The sequence below is a fragment of the Bos grunniens genome, chromosome 24, assembly GCF_055505025.1.
Source record: "Bos grunniens cultivar Pamir isolate PY7600 chromosome 24, Bosgru_T2T1.0, whole genome shotgun sequence".
Lineage (NCBI taxonomy): Eukaryota > Metazoa > Chordata > Mammalia > Artiodactyla > Bovidae > Bos > Bos grunniens.
Window position 1 is genome coordinate 56,307,520 of NC_141188.1, and position 17,940 is coordinate 56,325,459.

General features: G+C 38.5%; 1 protein-coding gene across 42 annotated transcripts in view; it reads right to left on the bottom strand.

Moving 5' to 3' along the window:
- The window catches only part of TCF4 (transcription factor 4), a 381,881-nt gene that overhangs the window by 128,592 nt on the left and 235,349 nt on the right, over positions 1–17,940 (bottom strand). For 25 of the 42 annotated variants that reach the window (XM_086373561.1, XM_086373563.1, XM_086373551.1 and 22 more), the window contains 2 exons: positions 5,891–6,020; positions 5,341–5,390 (listed from right to left, as the gene is read on the bottom strand). In XM_086373561.1, coding sequence (XP_086229687.1) covers positions 5,341–5,390; positions 5,891–6,020 — 180 coding nt within the window. Of the gene's footprint in view, positions 1–5,340; positions 5,391–5,890; positions 6,021–12,749; positions 12,889–17,940 lie in introns of those variants that run through there. The other 17 variants (XM_086373565.1, XM_086373560.1, XM_086373549.1 and 14 more) reach the window with 2 other exon arrangements.

Here is a 17,940-nt window from a genome sequence, read left to right on the forward strand (position 1 = left end):
AGCAATCTCCTGAGACACTGGAATGCTTTATGGGATAGATGTTGTTTATTTGGATGAATTTTATAGGTATTCAAAAATACTTTTCAAGGAATAAGAATCCTCAATGTAAAGTTAAATATAGAGATCCTCCTATGCTTGTTTTCACAACCAGCAATTCAAAGAAAGCCTAATTTCTATAACCTATAACTGCAGGGGAAAGGAGAAAACTGGTTTTCAAAGAAAACAAAAAAATACTTATTTTGTGATGAGTATTTTTGCCACTTTCAAAGTGCTTCCCAATGTCATGTTACATATTCTGTGTGAATTCTGTGAAAAATACTTCTGTCCTGTTTGGAATGATTTACTTGCATTATCCTTCACCTTCTTTCTGCCTATACATTTTCATAACAAATAAGCATAATTTAAATAACCACTCCTCAGACATAAATACCATTAATTGGAAATGGGCACTTTAAGTTTAAAGGTAACTATTATGAGCTAATATTTTAATGTAAACACCTACACTTTTTCACAAAGTATCTGCTTCTCTAGGAAAGAACTTTGAAGAAGTGCCCCCCCCCTTTATATCTTATCACACAATTGTCTTCTAGACTTTTCTAAACAGGATGGAGCCCAGGTGGCTGACACTTAGTTCACTTTAAAATCAACATAAATTTTATTTTAGCAAAAGTTGTATTGTCACTCAAGTTAAAATTTTGTTCTCATGAAAAAGCATCATTACGATTTCCTTGAAATCAATTTCAAAAGTAGTGGGGGAAATTAAGTGTTTTAAGTACTGAGTTTTTCAAATACATATATATATATATGTATATATAATTTCTTGGCTTCTAATAAGAAAGAAACAATTGCCAAGTTCTCTTTTAAATTGTGATTTCCTCAAGCATTTGAAAAAAAACTTATCTAAAAATAGCTTAGGATATAAACTCAACATCATGTTTGCAGCCTTCAAATATGAAGGTTTTTATATAATGGAAAATACTGAGAACATTTAATGCTGTCAGCATTATACAACTTTTCCTGTTAGTTCTAAAAATCTATTCTGTAAAATAATGTCTCATCCAGACTTAAAGATTTTATTTTGCTTAAGAAGTATACCCTTAAAAAAACTGGTTAACCTGGTCTCTCTCATGCACATTGAGTCTTTATTTTTCAAGTCTACCTAATGATTAACTTATATCTCAAATTTTCTTGGAGGGTGCAAATTTTATTTCAGATTCTTTACCATAGTTGAGATTGCTTTCTTTAAAATTCATGTGTTCAAAATTATTTCTAACCACTTACAAAGTTTGTTAGATCTTTCTGAATTTAAAACCAAAAACCAAACCAAAAATCAAGTGCAATTTAACACAGAAAATAGACTTTCTTAAAAAGTACAGTTTGAAAAAAAAAAAAGATAGCCTGTAATAAGAGAGATTATAGACTGTTTCTAAAGATAAAACTTCATATTTCCAGAGAATTCTGAAGTTCCAAGGATTCCAACTGAGGATGTTAGTGAGACTGTCACTAAATTGGATTAGAAATGGAGATAAATTCCACCAATACTTGAAGTAGAAGGGTTGGAGCTGTTAATATAGTTTCTGGTTACAAGAATAGCATTCTGAAACAGGTCTTATGTGTTTACACTTTGGTGGGCACACGAAAATTTCTGAAAGACAATGTCCTTTGTGTCTGTGTTTTTCCTGTGTATTTGAAAAAAAAATATTTTAAAACAGCAACACATTAAAAAAATTTTTTTTTGCTTTCTAGATTTTAAGGCTTCCATGTTAATTTCTAAGACTTTTTATCTTATTTTATTTTATCCAAAATTTTATCCAAAAATGTGATTTAAAGTGATGTATTTTTCTCCACATGAATTCATGACTCAGTATGTAGGATGATTAGGCTATACAAGATAGGAAATTTGCTGGACAGAGCAGTAAAGTGGAAAAATGTTAACTTTAAGATGATATATGGTTTCAAAAAGAAAAACCGAGATGTGGAAATCAAACAATTAGTTCACGGGCAGATGCAAGAAATTAGGCAAGATAAATCCTCGCATCCACAAAAAACAAAGCTGTATTGTTAAAAGTCCCATCCAAAGATGAGGGCTATCAGAAATTGAGATGTGGCTGAAGAGAGCAACATACTAAAACGAGACAAGAACACAAAAATGTTCTGCAGCACTAAGCAGGGCTCTTGTGGGCAATTAGGTAGTTGTCAATTTCACACAGCTTCTCCTTTAAGAAAACATCACCCCAGCCCTTCACTATAGGCCTCTGTTCTCCACGGGGACAGACTCCCTTTCCTCCACTGCGCCTGTGCGCTGCGACCCTGCAGGCTGGTCCTTCCGCCACCCTATCACGGCCATGCTTCCATAGTGACTCAAGGTCTCTTGATGCAGTGCACAGTACAAACACATTCAAGGATCCTGCCAGATCTGTGACACGACGTTGGGCCAGGCTTATGTTTTCTCTATCCCACAGATGCTGCCGTTATTTTCAAAAACAGGGCCAGGCCAGCCCCTCACTCTCTCGATTTCCTGTGAAGATCCAGCCTAATGGTAGCAAGAGAGAAGCCCGGCTTCTGTCCCCGAGTTGTGCCATAAATAGTATCTGATTACAGATGTCACCACTTACATTTTCCTTTATGGTAAGGAAGAGAAAGGGCCCATTTCGAAAAGGAGGGGAAAAAAAGTGAGTTGACGGAACAGATTGTGACAGATTTATTAGGATTTATCATGGTAAATATGTATTGATGAAAACATATAAATGTATTTATCCAGTCATAATCACTCCAAAAGAAACCTTTTATTATCCCCATTTTTTTATCTGTCATAAAAATATTCATAGATATTGAAGTAAGTTTTAGAAGCATCTTTTTATGGGATAAATATTCATAATTTTATTTGAGGACTGAAGATACAGAAATACAGATCTACTGGAGCAAAAGTGTTATAATATCTAATACAGATCATCATTTTAGATGAAACTGAAATATTTATTTTATTCAGTGATAAGGCATGTGGATTCTGTTATCAGTAATAAGCATTCCAATTCATACAACAAAGCTAATATAAACTGAGCTAAACTGCTGTTAAGAGGGCTGAGATTTGTTGAAGTAATGACAATAAACAGATGACTAGATTTTAAAATCAACCAAACAGCCTTCGTCTCGCTTAAAGCAGACAAACAAGAAGCGAAACAAAATTTTTAAATTACAAGGATAAAATTCTCATTTCAACTTAGTTTTCCTCCTTATCTTTCAAAAAAAAGTTATTTATGGAGCAAAATACCAACTATTCCTTCAGGACCATCAAAACATCTAGCTAACATAAATTTTCAAAGAGGAAACCCTAAACGGACCATCAAACGCCAAAAATTAAGTAATACAAATTTCCAATTCCAGATTTAGGGAAGCAAGGAAGGACACTCTTATAGTTCTGAACATATGACAACGCATCAGTAACACGTAACTGTCTTAACAGCAAAGAAAAAACGATACCAGTAACATATTCTATACTGGCCAGTTAGCTCTACAGAAAACACTTAAAGATCGACAGTGAATTATGAGAAACTGTTGTTGACAATGATTAAGTGGATAGATAATATCTAATGCCACACCAAAGCACTCCTTAGAAACTCTGCAAATTTCTGCATAATTTATTTCAGCATTGAAAAAAAATAAACTAAGTTAATTTAAAGATGAGACATAAACAGTGTACTATCACTTTAACTTTTGTATTGCTCTTATAGAAGAGTTTATTCTATCATTTTAAAATATTTAAAGGTCCACTTATTGTATTTAATACTGTCCGTATTAGGTTCAGACAGGTTTAAAATGTAAACAGCTGTGAGTACTGTATCATTTGAAGTTGTCATAAAAGCTATTACAAGCTAAAGTTTCACCTACATTAAATCCACCACAAATTTAAAGCTTAAAATATGGTTATAAAAACCTGAGAGGATATTAGTCAATTTCAAGACAACACAGAAACACAAGAATAAAACCACTCGGTATGTTTTTAAACGACTTATTGGTAGTCCAAAGTGACTATTTTATACACCATTGGCAGTTTTATTTACACAATATTTTTCTATATTTATGGATAATTTTGTGATGCTTCTTCAACATTACCGAGTCTCTGATAATCAGCATACAAAATTTGCTCTTTCCCTGATAAGACTTATTCTGATATATTCGCTTAATAATTTTTTGGATGAGCTGAACTGAAATCAAGTCAAATACACAGGTGTTTGGGTTAATCTAATCTTAGCACATTTGCAAAACCCATTATTCTTCTAATTTATTAAAAATGAAATAAAAACTAATATGCAAGCACTGATTGGTAATATTATTTTCAGAAATCTCAATATAATTTTATTTTAGAGTACAAGAACTTATGATAAGGCTCATTAGCATTCTTTTCAAAGAATACTAATGCTCTACAGAACACAGAATTAAATTAAAACTATATATACATATAGAAATTTATTATAGGAGGGAAAGAAGAACAAAAGGCAGAAGAAAGTAAGGAGGAAACAGGGAAAGAAAAGAGAAACTCATATTTTGATTCTACATAAGGGGGAAATTACTAGAAACGGACCAGTTCTAAACAAAATTAAATTACCTAGGTATTCAAATTTGAAAACATATGTTTTCATATATATGAACAAATATATATATATATAAGGATCGAAAATAAAACATCATGTATTTAACTGTGATCATAACCAACTTTTGTTTTGCTGGCAAATGGAGAGACCCCAAGCAACCCCAGCTCAAAGCTCTAGGTAGTAAAAAGACCCATAATGCTTTTGGTTCTAGCTGGATTCTTCTAGTTACCACCTGGTATTCCAGACACAAATGGCCACCGAGGCAGCTACCTTCCCAGCCTTTATTCAGTCCCCTCTCTAGAAAATAGAGACATTCTCCCTGCACTCTGGGCTGAAACCCATGTAAATTTTTCCTAAATCCTCTCCACAAATCTCCTTTCGCATGCAAATCCATAAATCATCATAATACCGACAAAGAATTTAACCAACACATGAAACTAATACTCTTCTGTATTAGTTAGAAAGCCCTGTGCAGGTAGAAGTCCTGGAACCTCAGGCACCGTTTCAAGGCTCTTCAGCGCTTAACCAGCTGAGTGTCAACACACCCACCCTGTCTTCCAGGATGTGCAATTAATCACTCCAATGTGGGTCAGGTGGCTGGGGGTACAGGTCACTGCTACCTCATCCACATTCTAGATAAAACACGCCACTGTGGTGGATGGGACCTCATTTACTCCCATCTCCTTGGCATCAATACAGAGCTGAACAAAATAAACAATATACAGAAGCAGAAACGAGCAGTACTTACTGAAGATGGCAAACCTGGAGGGACTTTTCGAACTTTCTTTGTCTGAACCTCTGAAAGAAAATGAGGAGGCTGTGAGATTCCCTGCGTGCCCATTCTCCTAACTCAGACAGATTACAGCACGAAGCCATTTAGAGTCAACCAGATTTTCTTAAATCGTTACTTTAGCAAAATGTCACTACTGCTACCATCTTTTTCCTCTGGCAGAAATCAAAGTCTGCCTCGTTCATAAAAATGAAGAGATTTAACTTTTTAATGCTTTGGTTTTTAAAAGAGGTTCCTTAGCTGGGCGGCCAAGAGAAAACAAGAAATAAGCATACACCAAAATAGTTCTCCTGCTACTATAAGTTGTTAACATATCCACTCAACGTATTACTAGGGTGGGGGGGGGGCGATCATGAGCCCAAAGATTGAGCACAATTTTATGGGGCTTTTTTTGGCGGGGGGAGAAGGGGTGGAGTGAGGATAGGTTGAGAGGATGGTATTAAGAAAGAAAGAGAAAGAAAAAGATTACTAATAATCACTCAGGCATTCAAAGAGAGGAATACCTTACCCAGGGTACTACCGTGAAGAGGCCTCCTTCGGGGGTTATTGCTAGAATACTGATAATACTGGGAACCAGGTTTGGTGGGCGAAAGGGTTCCTGGGTTGCCCATATCCATGTCACCTCCAAGGAGACTCTGCTAAAAGGTTAAAAAGGAAAAACAAACATATAAGGTTAAGTTTTGACATTCGCCACCCCCCTCACCAACTGCTTGTTAGTACTTAAACCAATGCAATAAAACAAACAGCATCTGCTAAAGCTGAAACAATTAAAACCCAACCCGGCAGAAAGGAAAAGAAAAGCCGTCTATGAAGCTGCTCCGAATCTGTGAATTTTTAGTTCTTTAATTTTGGAGAAGAAGGTAGAAGGTGATGCTCGTTAAACATGATTTTCATCTTTTAAGACGACTGATATGTTCACCTTGTAAGTAAAGGGCATTTATGTCAGGTGAGAATTTTCTTGATCTAGAGTTAGGTTCATATCTGGGAACAAGTCATGCCCTTCCCTGAACAAGAACCAGGGAGAATCTGATTTTTCAGACGCATACAACTTCCCCCCACTGCTCACACTGGGGGAAGAGTATAGACGTTCATATCCACTGGGAACCCTGCCTCTCTGCGAGACCCTCCACGAATTCACACCGCACCCCCAGAAGACAGAATGCCATCTGAACCAGGAGGAAATTCAAAATGCTCACACTGACTTCCAAAATTATAGGAACAGTAGGCATCCTGAACCAACAGGAGCACATTAAAGGACTTCAGAATACCCTCTTGAGGACTATCAGAAACTAAAACACATCCCCACAGATTAAACGTTTACCTGAACACTAGAAAACTTTCCCAAATATCATTAACCTATTATGGCATGACAAATCACTAAACTTTCGAAAATGATGACATACGAAAACTTAAATAATATGACAGTCTCTAAAAACTACATAGAAACTTACCCATAATACATAAATCGCCTGATTATACTCTGCATTGAACACATTGTTCTTTTAATTATTCGGATATGCAAGAAAACCAGTGTAGATACTACCATTTATATTAAGAACAAATTTACTATTAAATAAAGAAATTTTAAAATTAAGTACTAAAAAATCTAACTTTATCGTTACTTGTAATCAACTTTTACTGACTGAACTAATTACTGTCCTTGATAAAGTACAGAATGTGTTTTCCCTAATCTAAATTCTAATCACCATGTCACTCACAACAGACTTAGAGATGCTTCACTAACACACTATTCACATGCAAAATACTCTAAATAGGCCAATTATGACTCTGCCCCTGTTCCCCGGTTAACCCGCTGAGAACTGAAAAATTTCACAAGGCAGTCACCAACTAAAACAAAGGGTCCTTGTTTTAAATTAAGACAGTCTTTTTGATTCCTAAATAGCTCAACAAAGTGGCATGTCTTCTGGTGAAAGCAGTTGGTCAAATATGACCCATAAGCTGGAAAATCAAAAATTCAAACATCCCCTCTCCACCACCATATAGCTTAAATATCATAAAGAGAATCCCTCTATTCTGAGGGATTTTTGTCAGTGCTGGAGGAGTCATATATAAAGGACTAATCAGCTACTGACAAGCTTGCCTTCACTGCTTCCAGTTTAAGACTTTTCCAGTTTAAGACACATAATAAATGTTACTTTAAAATTTTGAGGATGAGATTTTAGGACAGAAGGGCATTTTGAGTATAAACTCATTTCGAATATCTTAATATTTACCAAATGCCTGAGACAACCGGATCATTTACCAGACAGAAATTTGACATTCGCATATTCAATTACGGCCTCTTCCGAATTTAGGAAAGAAAACAAAATGCAAGCCAATGACAAACTAAACTAGAGAGCTCTTTACAATAGTTTCCAATAAATCAGGAAACCAAGAGTGTAACATCAAAAATTTTTTAATCACTTTAGGAGTGGCATTTAAAATTTTTAGAATGTCAACCTGAAATTTCGCTCTTGATAAATAGATTTAAGTCCAAGTTTTCTTTGCAGTTCCCATCAATAAAGCCGTAAATGATTTAAATCACAACCTCTTTACATTTTGGGAAATCTACAAATGAGCCTTCATTTCACTGGAAAGAGGAGTTTGAAAATGATCTTACTGATAACTTCATAGTTAAGCTATCACCCTTATTTCTGCAATTTTCTTTTCCTAAAATTATACAAAATATCCCCCAAAGGGCTGAGCAGATAGGGTGAAATGCTTGCTTGTCTTTTTAATGAGCTTAACCATTGCTTAATTCTTGTTGGTCCTAGTGGCAAAGGTTTTCCCTCTCAAGAAAGTCGATGCATTCAATAGGTCACCATCAAAACAAACAGGCTTGCTGTACTGTGAGCAGTATTCACAATAGAGCTGTGAAAAATATAAAATGATAACTAGATAGCTAACTGGCTGTAGCTGACCTCATTGTTGTTAATTTTAAAGAAAGTCATCCCGTTGACCAGTTGTAAATAAATCAGGCTTCCAGCTCTTACGTGACACGAACTATGTGCAGCGACACAGGACTGAGCAGACAGCACTTACAACATTTAGTGGCTCCTGCTTTTTTTTTTTTTGGACAAAGCACATTCCTGTTTCTTTCTTTTTAGATATGTTTGTTCCTTTTTCTTTTTCACTCAGACAATAGAATCATTCTTCTAAAGCATACAAAAATAAGCATTTCCTCACACTTAAGGGAGGCCCTAATCACCCCCCAAGGGAAAAATTAAGATAAAAATATGTGTGTTCTTATTGTAGAGGACATTTGTAAAATGAACAATGACCATTTACTATTGTTTGGCCTTTACGTCACGTACTTAACTCTCTTTAGCCATGAGAAAGATAAAAAAAATTTTTTTCCACTGGCTGGAAACCTGAGTTTGTGCATTTTAAAAACTTAATGCCATTCAACTGAGTAAGGTAAAATTAAATATTACACAAAATGAATAAAGCATTCCTTTACATATGAATTTACCTACATGTATACATGCACATTTATATGTGCATATACTTTCAATACATACATATATACATATGTTATATATCTGAAGACAAATTTATACTTAACAAAAGTGCGAAAGCTTAAGTCTACTTTCAAAATGGGCAAATTCATCTTTGCCTGAAATAGGATTATAGAGGTCTTAGGTTTTTCGAATTGTGCAAGCTCATGCTCTGCGGTTACGCTGGGTCCCAGTAGAGAGCCGCCCTGGTCTGCCAGGAAACACTGGAAGCAAGATGTGGCATCTCGCAGAGCTAACCTGTAAATCTTAAAGCCAGAGTTGAGCATTTGTTTTAACTGCCTGCAAAGTGATGCGACCCTCTCTTCCCCTTATTCGCTCCTTATTTTCGTCCAAAGACCAACCATTTTAAGAGTTCAAATACCCTAACCAAAGGATAAAATGTAGTGACTTAGTCAACCCAATTTAAAAACACTGACGGGGTGGGGGTGGGGGGGTTCATCCATCCTCTGCAATCAAAGACCCTGGGTCTGCAAAGACCCAGGCCCAACACAGCCACTCAAATGCCAAATGCAGCGATTCTGTAAGGGGCCTTTCAAAGAAACTTTTTGTTTGTTTCACATCAGAGCTGGTTCTCCGACTATCTTTCTAGCACATTCTCAACCTTGCTCCCCACTGCCTTTGTGGGGAGCTTTTTTAACATCCTTGATAAACCACCAAACTTTGCTTATGCAACCAAGAAGACAAACCATGAATTAAAACGTGGGTAACAGAAAGGCAGCATATATCTTAAATTAGATTTATAACTGAATGGTAATCAAAAATAGAACTAACTGCTTCAAGCTTAAATTATCAACTTTTTTCTTGTTAAACTAAAATCATCTTGCACTGAACTATTATTTCATTTCAGTCAGCACTTTAAATGTAATGGGTGGGTGGTACATTTCTAAAAAGGAAGATTATATTTACCCTTAATTATAGATATGAGTGAGATCAGAGTACGATGAATGCTGCTTTTTTGGCTTATAATTAATTCATCTAATAGGTGAATGACCTTGAGAATTTCAGAGTTGAAATTTGGAGGAGAGGGGAAAAAAAAAGTCAGAGGGGGAAAAAAATCTCTGGGGAAAATCAAAAGTGCGCCTGGTTTCTTAGGGCTTTCTCTGACTTTGCGTCACTCCCATTGCGTTGTGATCCGATATCAGACACAACATCTTGGGGGGATGCTAGAGAACAGAGAAAAGCAGTCTCAGATGAAACCAGATTAAGCTCCTTTTCTGAACTATTGCCAAATGCTTGTGAGTCTAATTCATGTTTGGGTATTCTAGTACTCACACAGCTGCAATTGCATTCTTTCATCACAAACCTAAGTGATGTATAGTGGCTTTGTATGGTGAACTGACTCTCTATAGCCAGGAATTTTAGAAGGCTTTATGTTAATACGGAAATAAAAATCTGAACCACTCCAAAACTTACAAATGAGGGATGTATGTAGATGGATCTAAGAGACTGAAGTGCCAAATGCAAAATTCACATTAAAAAATTATAAATTAGATTTGTTTAAAAGACTTAAAAAGGAAATTCACTACTGAGGTCATTTGTACACAGTTAATTCTGCACAGAATCGGGTTTTTGAAGACACTGCTGAATAAAGATTCCTAACAGCCATGGGGAAGTTTTTGCAAATCCCTGTCAAATAGCTGCTGCTGAATTTGCCATTTTGACCACAGAAGGGCCATTGCTGACTTTCTACAGTAGCAGGAGGGGGTGATAATTTTGCTGCTGTTGGCACTTACTCCACAACCCCAGAATATATCTTACACCAAAGGGCAATGAAGAACACTGTATTTCCACCTGTCCACTTCTGAACTGCAAAGCTCAGAACTGAAGGTCAGGTCCTGGACAGCCTTTACTCCTTACACCTGAAGGCCCAGGAATGCACCTGAAGGTCAGGTCCTGGACAGCCTTTACTCCTTACACCTGAAGGCCTAGGAACGCACCTGAAGGTCAGGTCCTGGACAGCCTTTACTCCTTGCACCTGAAGGCCCAGGAATGCACCTGAAGGTCAGGTCCTGGACAGCCTTTACTCCTTGCACCTGAAGGCCCAGGAACGCGCCTCTGGTGGTTTACCTTGATCTCGGTCTTAGCTTGGGCTCAACAAAGAGGACTTGGGAAACGTAGAAAGGGAGAATGGCAAGGACAACTTTCGTAATGAGGGACTTAACAGACTGCTATTGTGCTGGAGAGAAATGCAAATTATTGAAATTGTTCTTTAGCAAAGATTTTCTTTTAAGGGCTTGGGTCGATGTTTGTCATTTCTACTTGGAAAGTATAATGCCCCTTGTAACAAGTCAGAAGCTGAATCCAAACGGTTTAGTTGAATCCAAACCTTGCAAGGAAAGATGGAGGACTCTGAGGTGAGAGAGAGAGGTTGAACTCTAGCTCAGAGGCATACAAGCAATGCGCCTGACAGGTGGCTGTGCGACTGCTCTAAACTGGGTTTTCCTCCTTTGTAAGAAGGGAATAATAAAAGTTCTATAACAGAATTATCAGGAGCAGATGAAGCAACACACGCATAATGTCCAGTTGAGCCGGAGTCCAGCACACGGTTACTCCTTCCTCCAGTTCATGGCCCTGCGTTCCCATCCACTGATTATCATTTACAAGATGCCTCAAAAGTTGTGACTGTCAGTTAGAGCCCCTACACCACTTTCAGATGAAAATGAGATAGTAGTTTTGAAAAATCACTAGTAAAAACCTGAACAAGAGTTAAATACGGTAGTTGATATAAACAGTGATGATACCCTCATGGCCTAGAGCTACGCTGGCAACAAGAAATGGCTAGTTTTCTTCCATACTTAATAAAAAAAAACTGGCCAACAATCAGTCTCGATAATTTCAGCTTAAGTGGCCATTTTCCTGGAACTGCCAAAAGGATTACGTCAACGGCTCATTTCATTTTGCTCTTTTGCAAGCACAAGCAAACTGCTTCAGTTAATTCAACTATACGTGAGATCAAAACTAGTCACAATTAACCAACTGGGTACGCAAAAATAGCAAATGCATTGTATTTAGTAGAACCTGATAAATCATGTGATGTGTTCATTCAAATTCTTACCACTGCATTAGTCACTAAAGAATGACATTAAATACAGTTCAATTTTTGGTTTTCCCTTTGTAAGGTCAATTATAGGTACTAAATGGTATTATGCGGTATTTTTCAAATACAATTAAAAAAAAAATCTTTGCTTCCCCCATGACATCCCAAGAAATAAATGAATGTACTTCATGGTTTTGGCTGGAAATTTGCATAACTCACAAAGAATTCAATTTGACCTTGAACAAAATTTTTCTTTTTAGTAGTGATTATATATTACCAAACATTCAAAAAAACAAAATTCAAATGTATTGTCTTTTCCTATAAAAACACAATACCTTATATTTAAATGTTATAATATGATGCAAAGGTTGCCATGGTAACTATTACTTAATGTATAACAGTAATAGGTAAAAAACTCCTGCATTTTGGTATGGAAATTACAACTGCCCAAGGGTTGACAAGATTTATGCATTCACCTGTTTGACTACCTCTCAAATTTTAAAAAATACATAATTTATTGTATACAATAAAGTGAAGAGGTATTTCTTTGGGTTGTGAAATTCCATCCTGAGATCTCGGGTCATCTACTACATATTAAAAAGAGAATTACATTTGTTAGTGAGAAAGTTGAAATCTGGCAAAAAGAAAACACAAAAGCAAGGAATAACCTACAGCATAAGTGGATTTGAAGCAATCTTACATAAACAATATAGAATTTAAGATAACTACCTGCTTTTCAGTTTGTGCACTTTCTCAGTTCAGGAAGTTTATTTAATATATAATCTGATAAGTACGCTGTAATCACTACTTGCCTTAAAATGTTCCTCTTCAGCAATTTTGTTCCAAAGTAAAAATAGAACAGATTTGAATAAGACCTGTTAACATACTAGGGAATTAGCACCACTCCTCCTCTAAATATAAACATGTGGCTATAATAAATGCGCTGAGAAGTATATTTGGCCAGGTCGCTACTTTAGTAAAATAGAGGAAGAGCCAACTGTCAGATGCCATCCTTCTTCGTACTGGGCGGGAGAGGTTCCACGTCAAGGCTGGTTATAAATACTTCTCCCTCTAAGCAAGAGTCTACAAAACCAGTTTTCACGTAGAGACTGTTTTTCCAGAACACATGGGCCAGAATTCCATTCATCCTGCTTACTAACCAGCACCTCAAATAGGTGCTCCTGTAAAGTAAAGTTCAGTAGCCAACGGTATGGGATTTGCTAAAATATTCTGATAACTATCTAAATCTTGTACATAAGATGACAGCCTACTGCCTGACATGAGGAAATGGAGGTTATCTGGAGAAGCAGAAAATGCATAAAGAAATCTCCAAGTCATCGTGAAATTAAGTCCTGACTAGCCTTCCGGAGGGCCACGTGGCCTCCTGCTTCAAGAGGGTCTGCATCCGATGTGCGTTAACAGTTTCTCTGCTAAAGTTCTCTTTCAGGAATATATGGCATGAAGGTCAAATTAGTTTATATCAGTTAAACGAGGCAATGGCTGATCCCTATTTTAACTCCCCTTCGTGCCTCGTACTAAGATCTGCCTTGGCAACGGCTCACTAAATATTGAAATGAACAGAGTTGAATTGTTGCTACATCAAATCGAGGACTTAAATCTTTCTGGGTTTTGTTTTGTTGTTTTAGCATAAATCTATTCCGTTAGTTCTACTACTGTTGCTGCTCATAATAATAACAATAATAGTACTAGTAGCAGAGTCGGGGGAGAAGGCAATGGCACCCCACTCCAGTACTCTTGCCTGGAAAATCCCATGGACGGAGGAGCCCGGAAGGCTGCAGTCCATGGGGTCTCGAAAAGTCAGACACGACTGAGCGGCTTCACTTTCACGCATTGGAGAAGGAAATGGCAACCCACTCCAGTGTTCTTGCCTGGAGAATCCCAGGGATGGGGGAGCCTGGTGTGCTGCTGTCTATGGGGTCACACAGGGTCGGACACGACTGAAGCGACTTAGCAGCAGCAGCAGAGGAGGAGGTATAAAGTAGGAGTTTGGGTTATCAGATACACAGTACTGTATGCAAATTAGATAAATAACAAGCTCCTACTGTATAGCACACACAACTACATTCGGTCTTGTAATAACCTACGATGGAAAAGAATCTGAAAAAGATAAACATATATACGTATAACTGAACCACTTCTCTGTACACCTGAAACTGATAAAACACTGTAAACCAACCATACTTCAATAGAAAGTTGTTTTGAAAAAAAAGGAACAGATAATAATAGCAGCAGAAACAGTCGTGGTAATAGCAGTAAGAGGGGAAGCAGGAGCAGGAACGTGGACTAAGAGGGGCAGTCGGGGTAACAGGGACAGCAGCAGCAGCAGCAGTTATCGTAGTCCTCCATGAGCCAGGAACAACTGCAGGTCCTTTACATAGGTACGAACGAGCCAGAAGATGGTGTTCCTCTGGACATCCGGCGACTTTCGGGGTGGAAATGTGGCCTGATCAGTGCCACATGGCTGGCAGAGCCAGGATGGGAATCCAGTTAGGCTTGACCTCAAAGCCAATGCCTGGGGCTTCCCTGGTAGGGGTCCAGCGGTTGAGAATCCGTCTGCCAATGCAGGGCAGCTGGGTGCAATCCCTGCTCCGGGAGGATCCCACATGCCAAGGAGGGGCTGGGCCCGTGTGCCACAACTACCGAGCCTGCACGCCTAGAGCCTGTGCTCCGCGACAAGAGAAGCCACCGCCATCAGAAGCTTGCGCATGGCAGCTAGAGGGCAGCCCACACTTGGCGCATCTACAGAAAAGCCAGCACAGAAAAAAGACCCAGCGCGGCCAAAAATAATAAATAAATAAACTTAAAAAAAAAAAAGCCTGTGCTTGGCCTCTACCCCACACGGCCTCCCTCTGTTCGGCGTAGTCTCTTTCTCCTGCCCTCACCCTCGTCATGAAAGAGTCCATCTGTTTCCTTTCAGTTCATCTTACCAACAAATCTGATCTCTCACACTGAGTCCAAAGGCTCCTCCAAACTCACTCCTGTGGGGCAGGCCTGAGTGTGAGTGCCATTTACCCTATATAACCTGAACGGTGTCGTCTGGAAAACGCTGGTATTGTAACAATACTACCTACTGTAAAGGGCTTCCCGGGTGGCTTAGCAGTAAAGAATCCGCCTGCAATGCAGGAGACGCAGGTTCAATCCCTGGGTCAGGAAGATCCCGTGGAGAAGGACATGGCAACCCACTCCAGTATTCTTGTCTGGAGAATCCCATGGACAGAGGAGCCTGGTGGGCTACAGTCCATGGGGTCCAAAAGAGTTGGACACGACTTAGTGACTAAATAACAACCTGTTTAAGAATTCATTTAGATAATCTCAAGTGCTTGAAAAATTCCTACCATTTCCTGAGCCTTAATTAATTGTATATATACAATTATATATATTAAGTATATATTATATAGTATATTTAAATATATAATAAATGTTATATATAAAATATTCTACTCTATATAAATACAATATATTGTATAACATAATCATTTAAGTTAAAATGTGATATAGTATTATCCACAAGCAATACACATACCTATTCATTCATATTTATACAAGGAGGATGAGGCTATAAAACAGCACACTCTCTTGAACAACTGAAATCTCAGTTCTTCTGAGATCACCCACTGCCCTTGCTTTTCCACAGCCTCTTGTCTTAACTCTTGATTTTAATTTCTTGTCTTTAATCTCAATTTCCATACTGTGGTCAACTGTCTTCTCTAACAGGCTCCAATCCCTTTTGTTTGGTGTCATTTCCTTTCTCCCCAGTCTTCCCTCATTTTTTCCCTCTTGAATTTCAGGCCTCCTCCTTCTGGATGTTAGCTCACACTTCCTCTGAAAAAATCCACCCGCTGTGACATTATCAATGGCAAGTAGTGTTTATGCATCTGACTTCTTCCTTCCACTCTGGGGGTTCCTCAAGGGCAGAAAGTGAGCCTCAATCATCTTTGTATTTCTGGCATCTAGCACAATAGCCCGGGGTACATAGTATGTCCTCAGTAAGTGCCAATCAGATTAAATGAGTCATCCATTATCTAAATACTGAAGCAAAGCAAGTTATTACACGCTTTGCTTACATGACTTCAGAAGTTCCCACCATGAAGATAACTTCTCTATCTCTAACCTAGGAAACATATAACTCCTTTATGTTCAGTCTTGTCCTTAACTTTTCTCCTGTGCCTCTGAACTGCCTTTATGAGTATCACCACCCTCATGAATGCTTCATAAAAAAACTAAAATTTAATATGCAAAGGGCCCTTAATATGCAAAGGGATCAACACAGCTTTTCCACAAAACCTCCAATGCTTCCTAGTTACTCTCTCAGTCCTTCAAAATGTATTTAAGAGTCAGAATTTGTAAAGTCGCTGAAGAAATCAGTTGTATGTTCATCTAAACACACACATGAAGGTTTACATTTTTTAAAATCTGTGATTGATTTGGTTGAAAAATGGCTTGCTGTTGTCAGTCGTGTCCGACTCTCTGCGACCTCATGGACTGCAGCCCACCAGGCTCCTCTGCTCATGGAATTCTCCAGGCAAGAACACTGGAGTGGGTTGCCATTTCCTTCTCCAGGGCACCTTCCCGACCCAGGGATCAAATCTAAATCTCCTGCATTGGCAAGCAGATTCTTTACCACTTGGCCACCTGGGAAGCCCCTGAAAAATGGCTGGACTTCCTTAAACACGGCGAGTTGTCAAATAGTTGACCCCTAAGGCCAAGAATGATGCTAAAGCTGAAACTCCAGTACTTTGGCCACCTCATGCGAAGAGTTGATTCATTGGAAAAGACTCTGATGCTGGGAGGGATTGGGGGCAGGAGGAGAAGGGGACAACAGAGGATGAGATGGCTGGATGGCATCAATGACTCGATGGACCTGAGTCTGAGTGAACTCTGGGAGATGGTGTGGACAGGCAGGCCTGGCGTGCTGCAGCTCATGGGATCGCAAAGAGTCGGACACAACTGAGTGACTGAACTGAACTGAACTGAAGGCCAGGTTCTAGAGGGAAATCAGAAGAGCTGGAATAATTCAGGCGCCTCCATGAGTTAAAGATTCTGCGATGCCACAGGGCTCCAGTAGAAAAGACACTGTAGGAGACGGAAACAAAGACAAAGAGAGAAAAAGAGGCATGGACTGGGAGAGTTGTGAAGAGGACGTGCACTCCGGGGAACGGACATAGGCAACAAGCTGGGAGAACTTTAAACAGCTGGCTGAGAAATTCCTCTTCCTGAGTAAGTAGCAAGTATATCTAAACATGATATTCAGCACTGGTATTCTGATTTCTTGACTATGGATAGTAGGAGAGGTCAGACAGAATCAGAAGTGAGTAGATGTTCAATGTAGCCGGTGGACATGAAAATGACCACAGAAATGGAGGCAGAATTAGAAACATAAATAAGATCATCAAGGCAGTGACTGAAGACCTGGGCTTCAACAAGATACAGTGTTTTGGTATATTTCTTCATAGAAAGTGACATGACCTAATTAATCTTTCTCAGACTATCCATGCTGGAGAAGGAAATGGCAACCCACTCCAGTATTCTTGCCTGGAGAATTCCATGGACAGAGGAGCTTGGCGGGTTACAATCCATGGGGTCGCAAAGAGTCAGACACGACTGAGTGACTGACACTTTCACTTGCCCCTCTTTCAGACTATCTGTGCACAACAATTTGTGTGAGCTCTTCTAATTATATTAATTTTCCAGAATGGCAACACTAACTATTAAGAACAATATTCCAAGACAAAGATCAGTAAATATATGACCAGACAGTAAATATTTCTAGTCTTTGCCAGCCATGTGATCTCTGTTCCGACTACTCATCTCCCCTGTTGTGGCACCAAATCAACCACACATTATACACAACTCAACAGGTGATGCTGTGTTCCAGTAAAACTTTATTTGTAAGAAGGGGCTGTGGGCCAGATTGGCTGCAAGCCAGAGTTTGCGGACTCCTTTACTAAGACGAGGCTTCCCTGGAGGCCCAGAAGGTAAAGG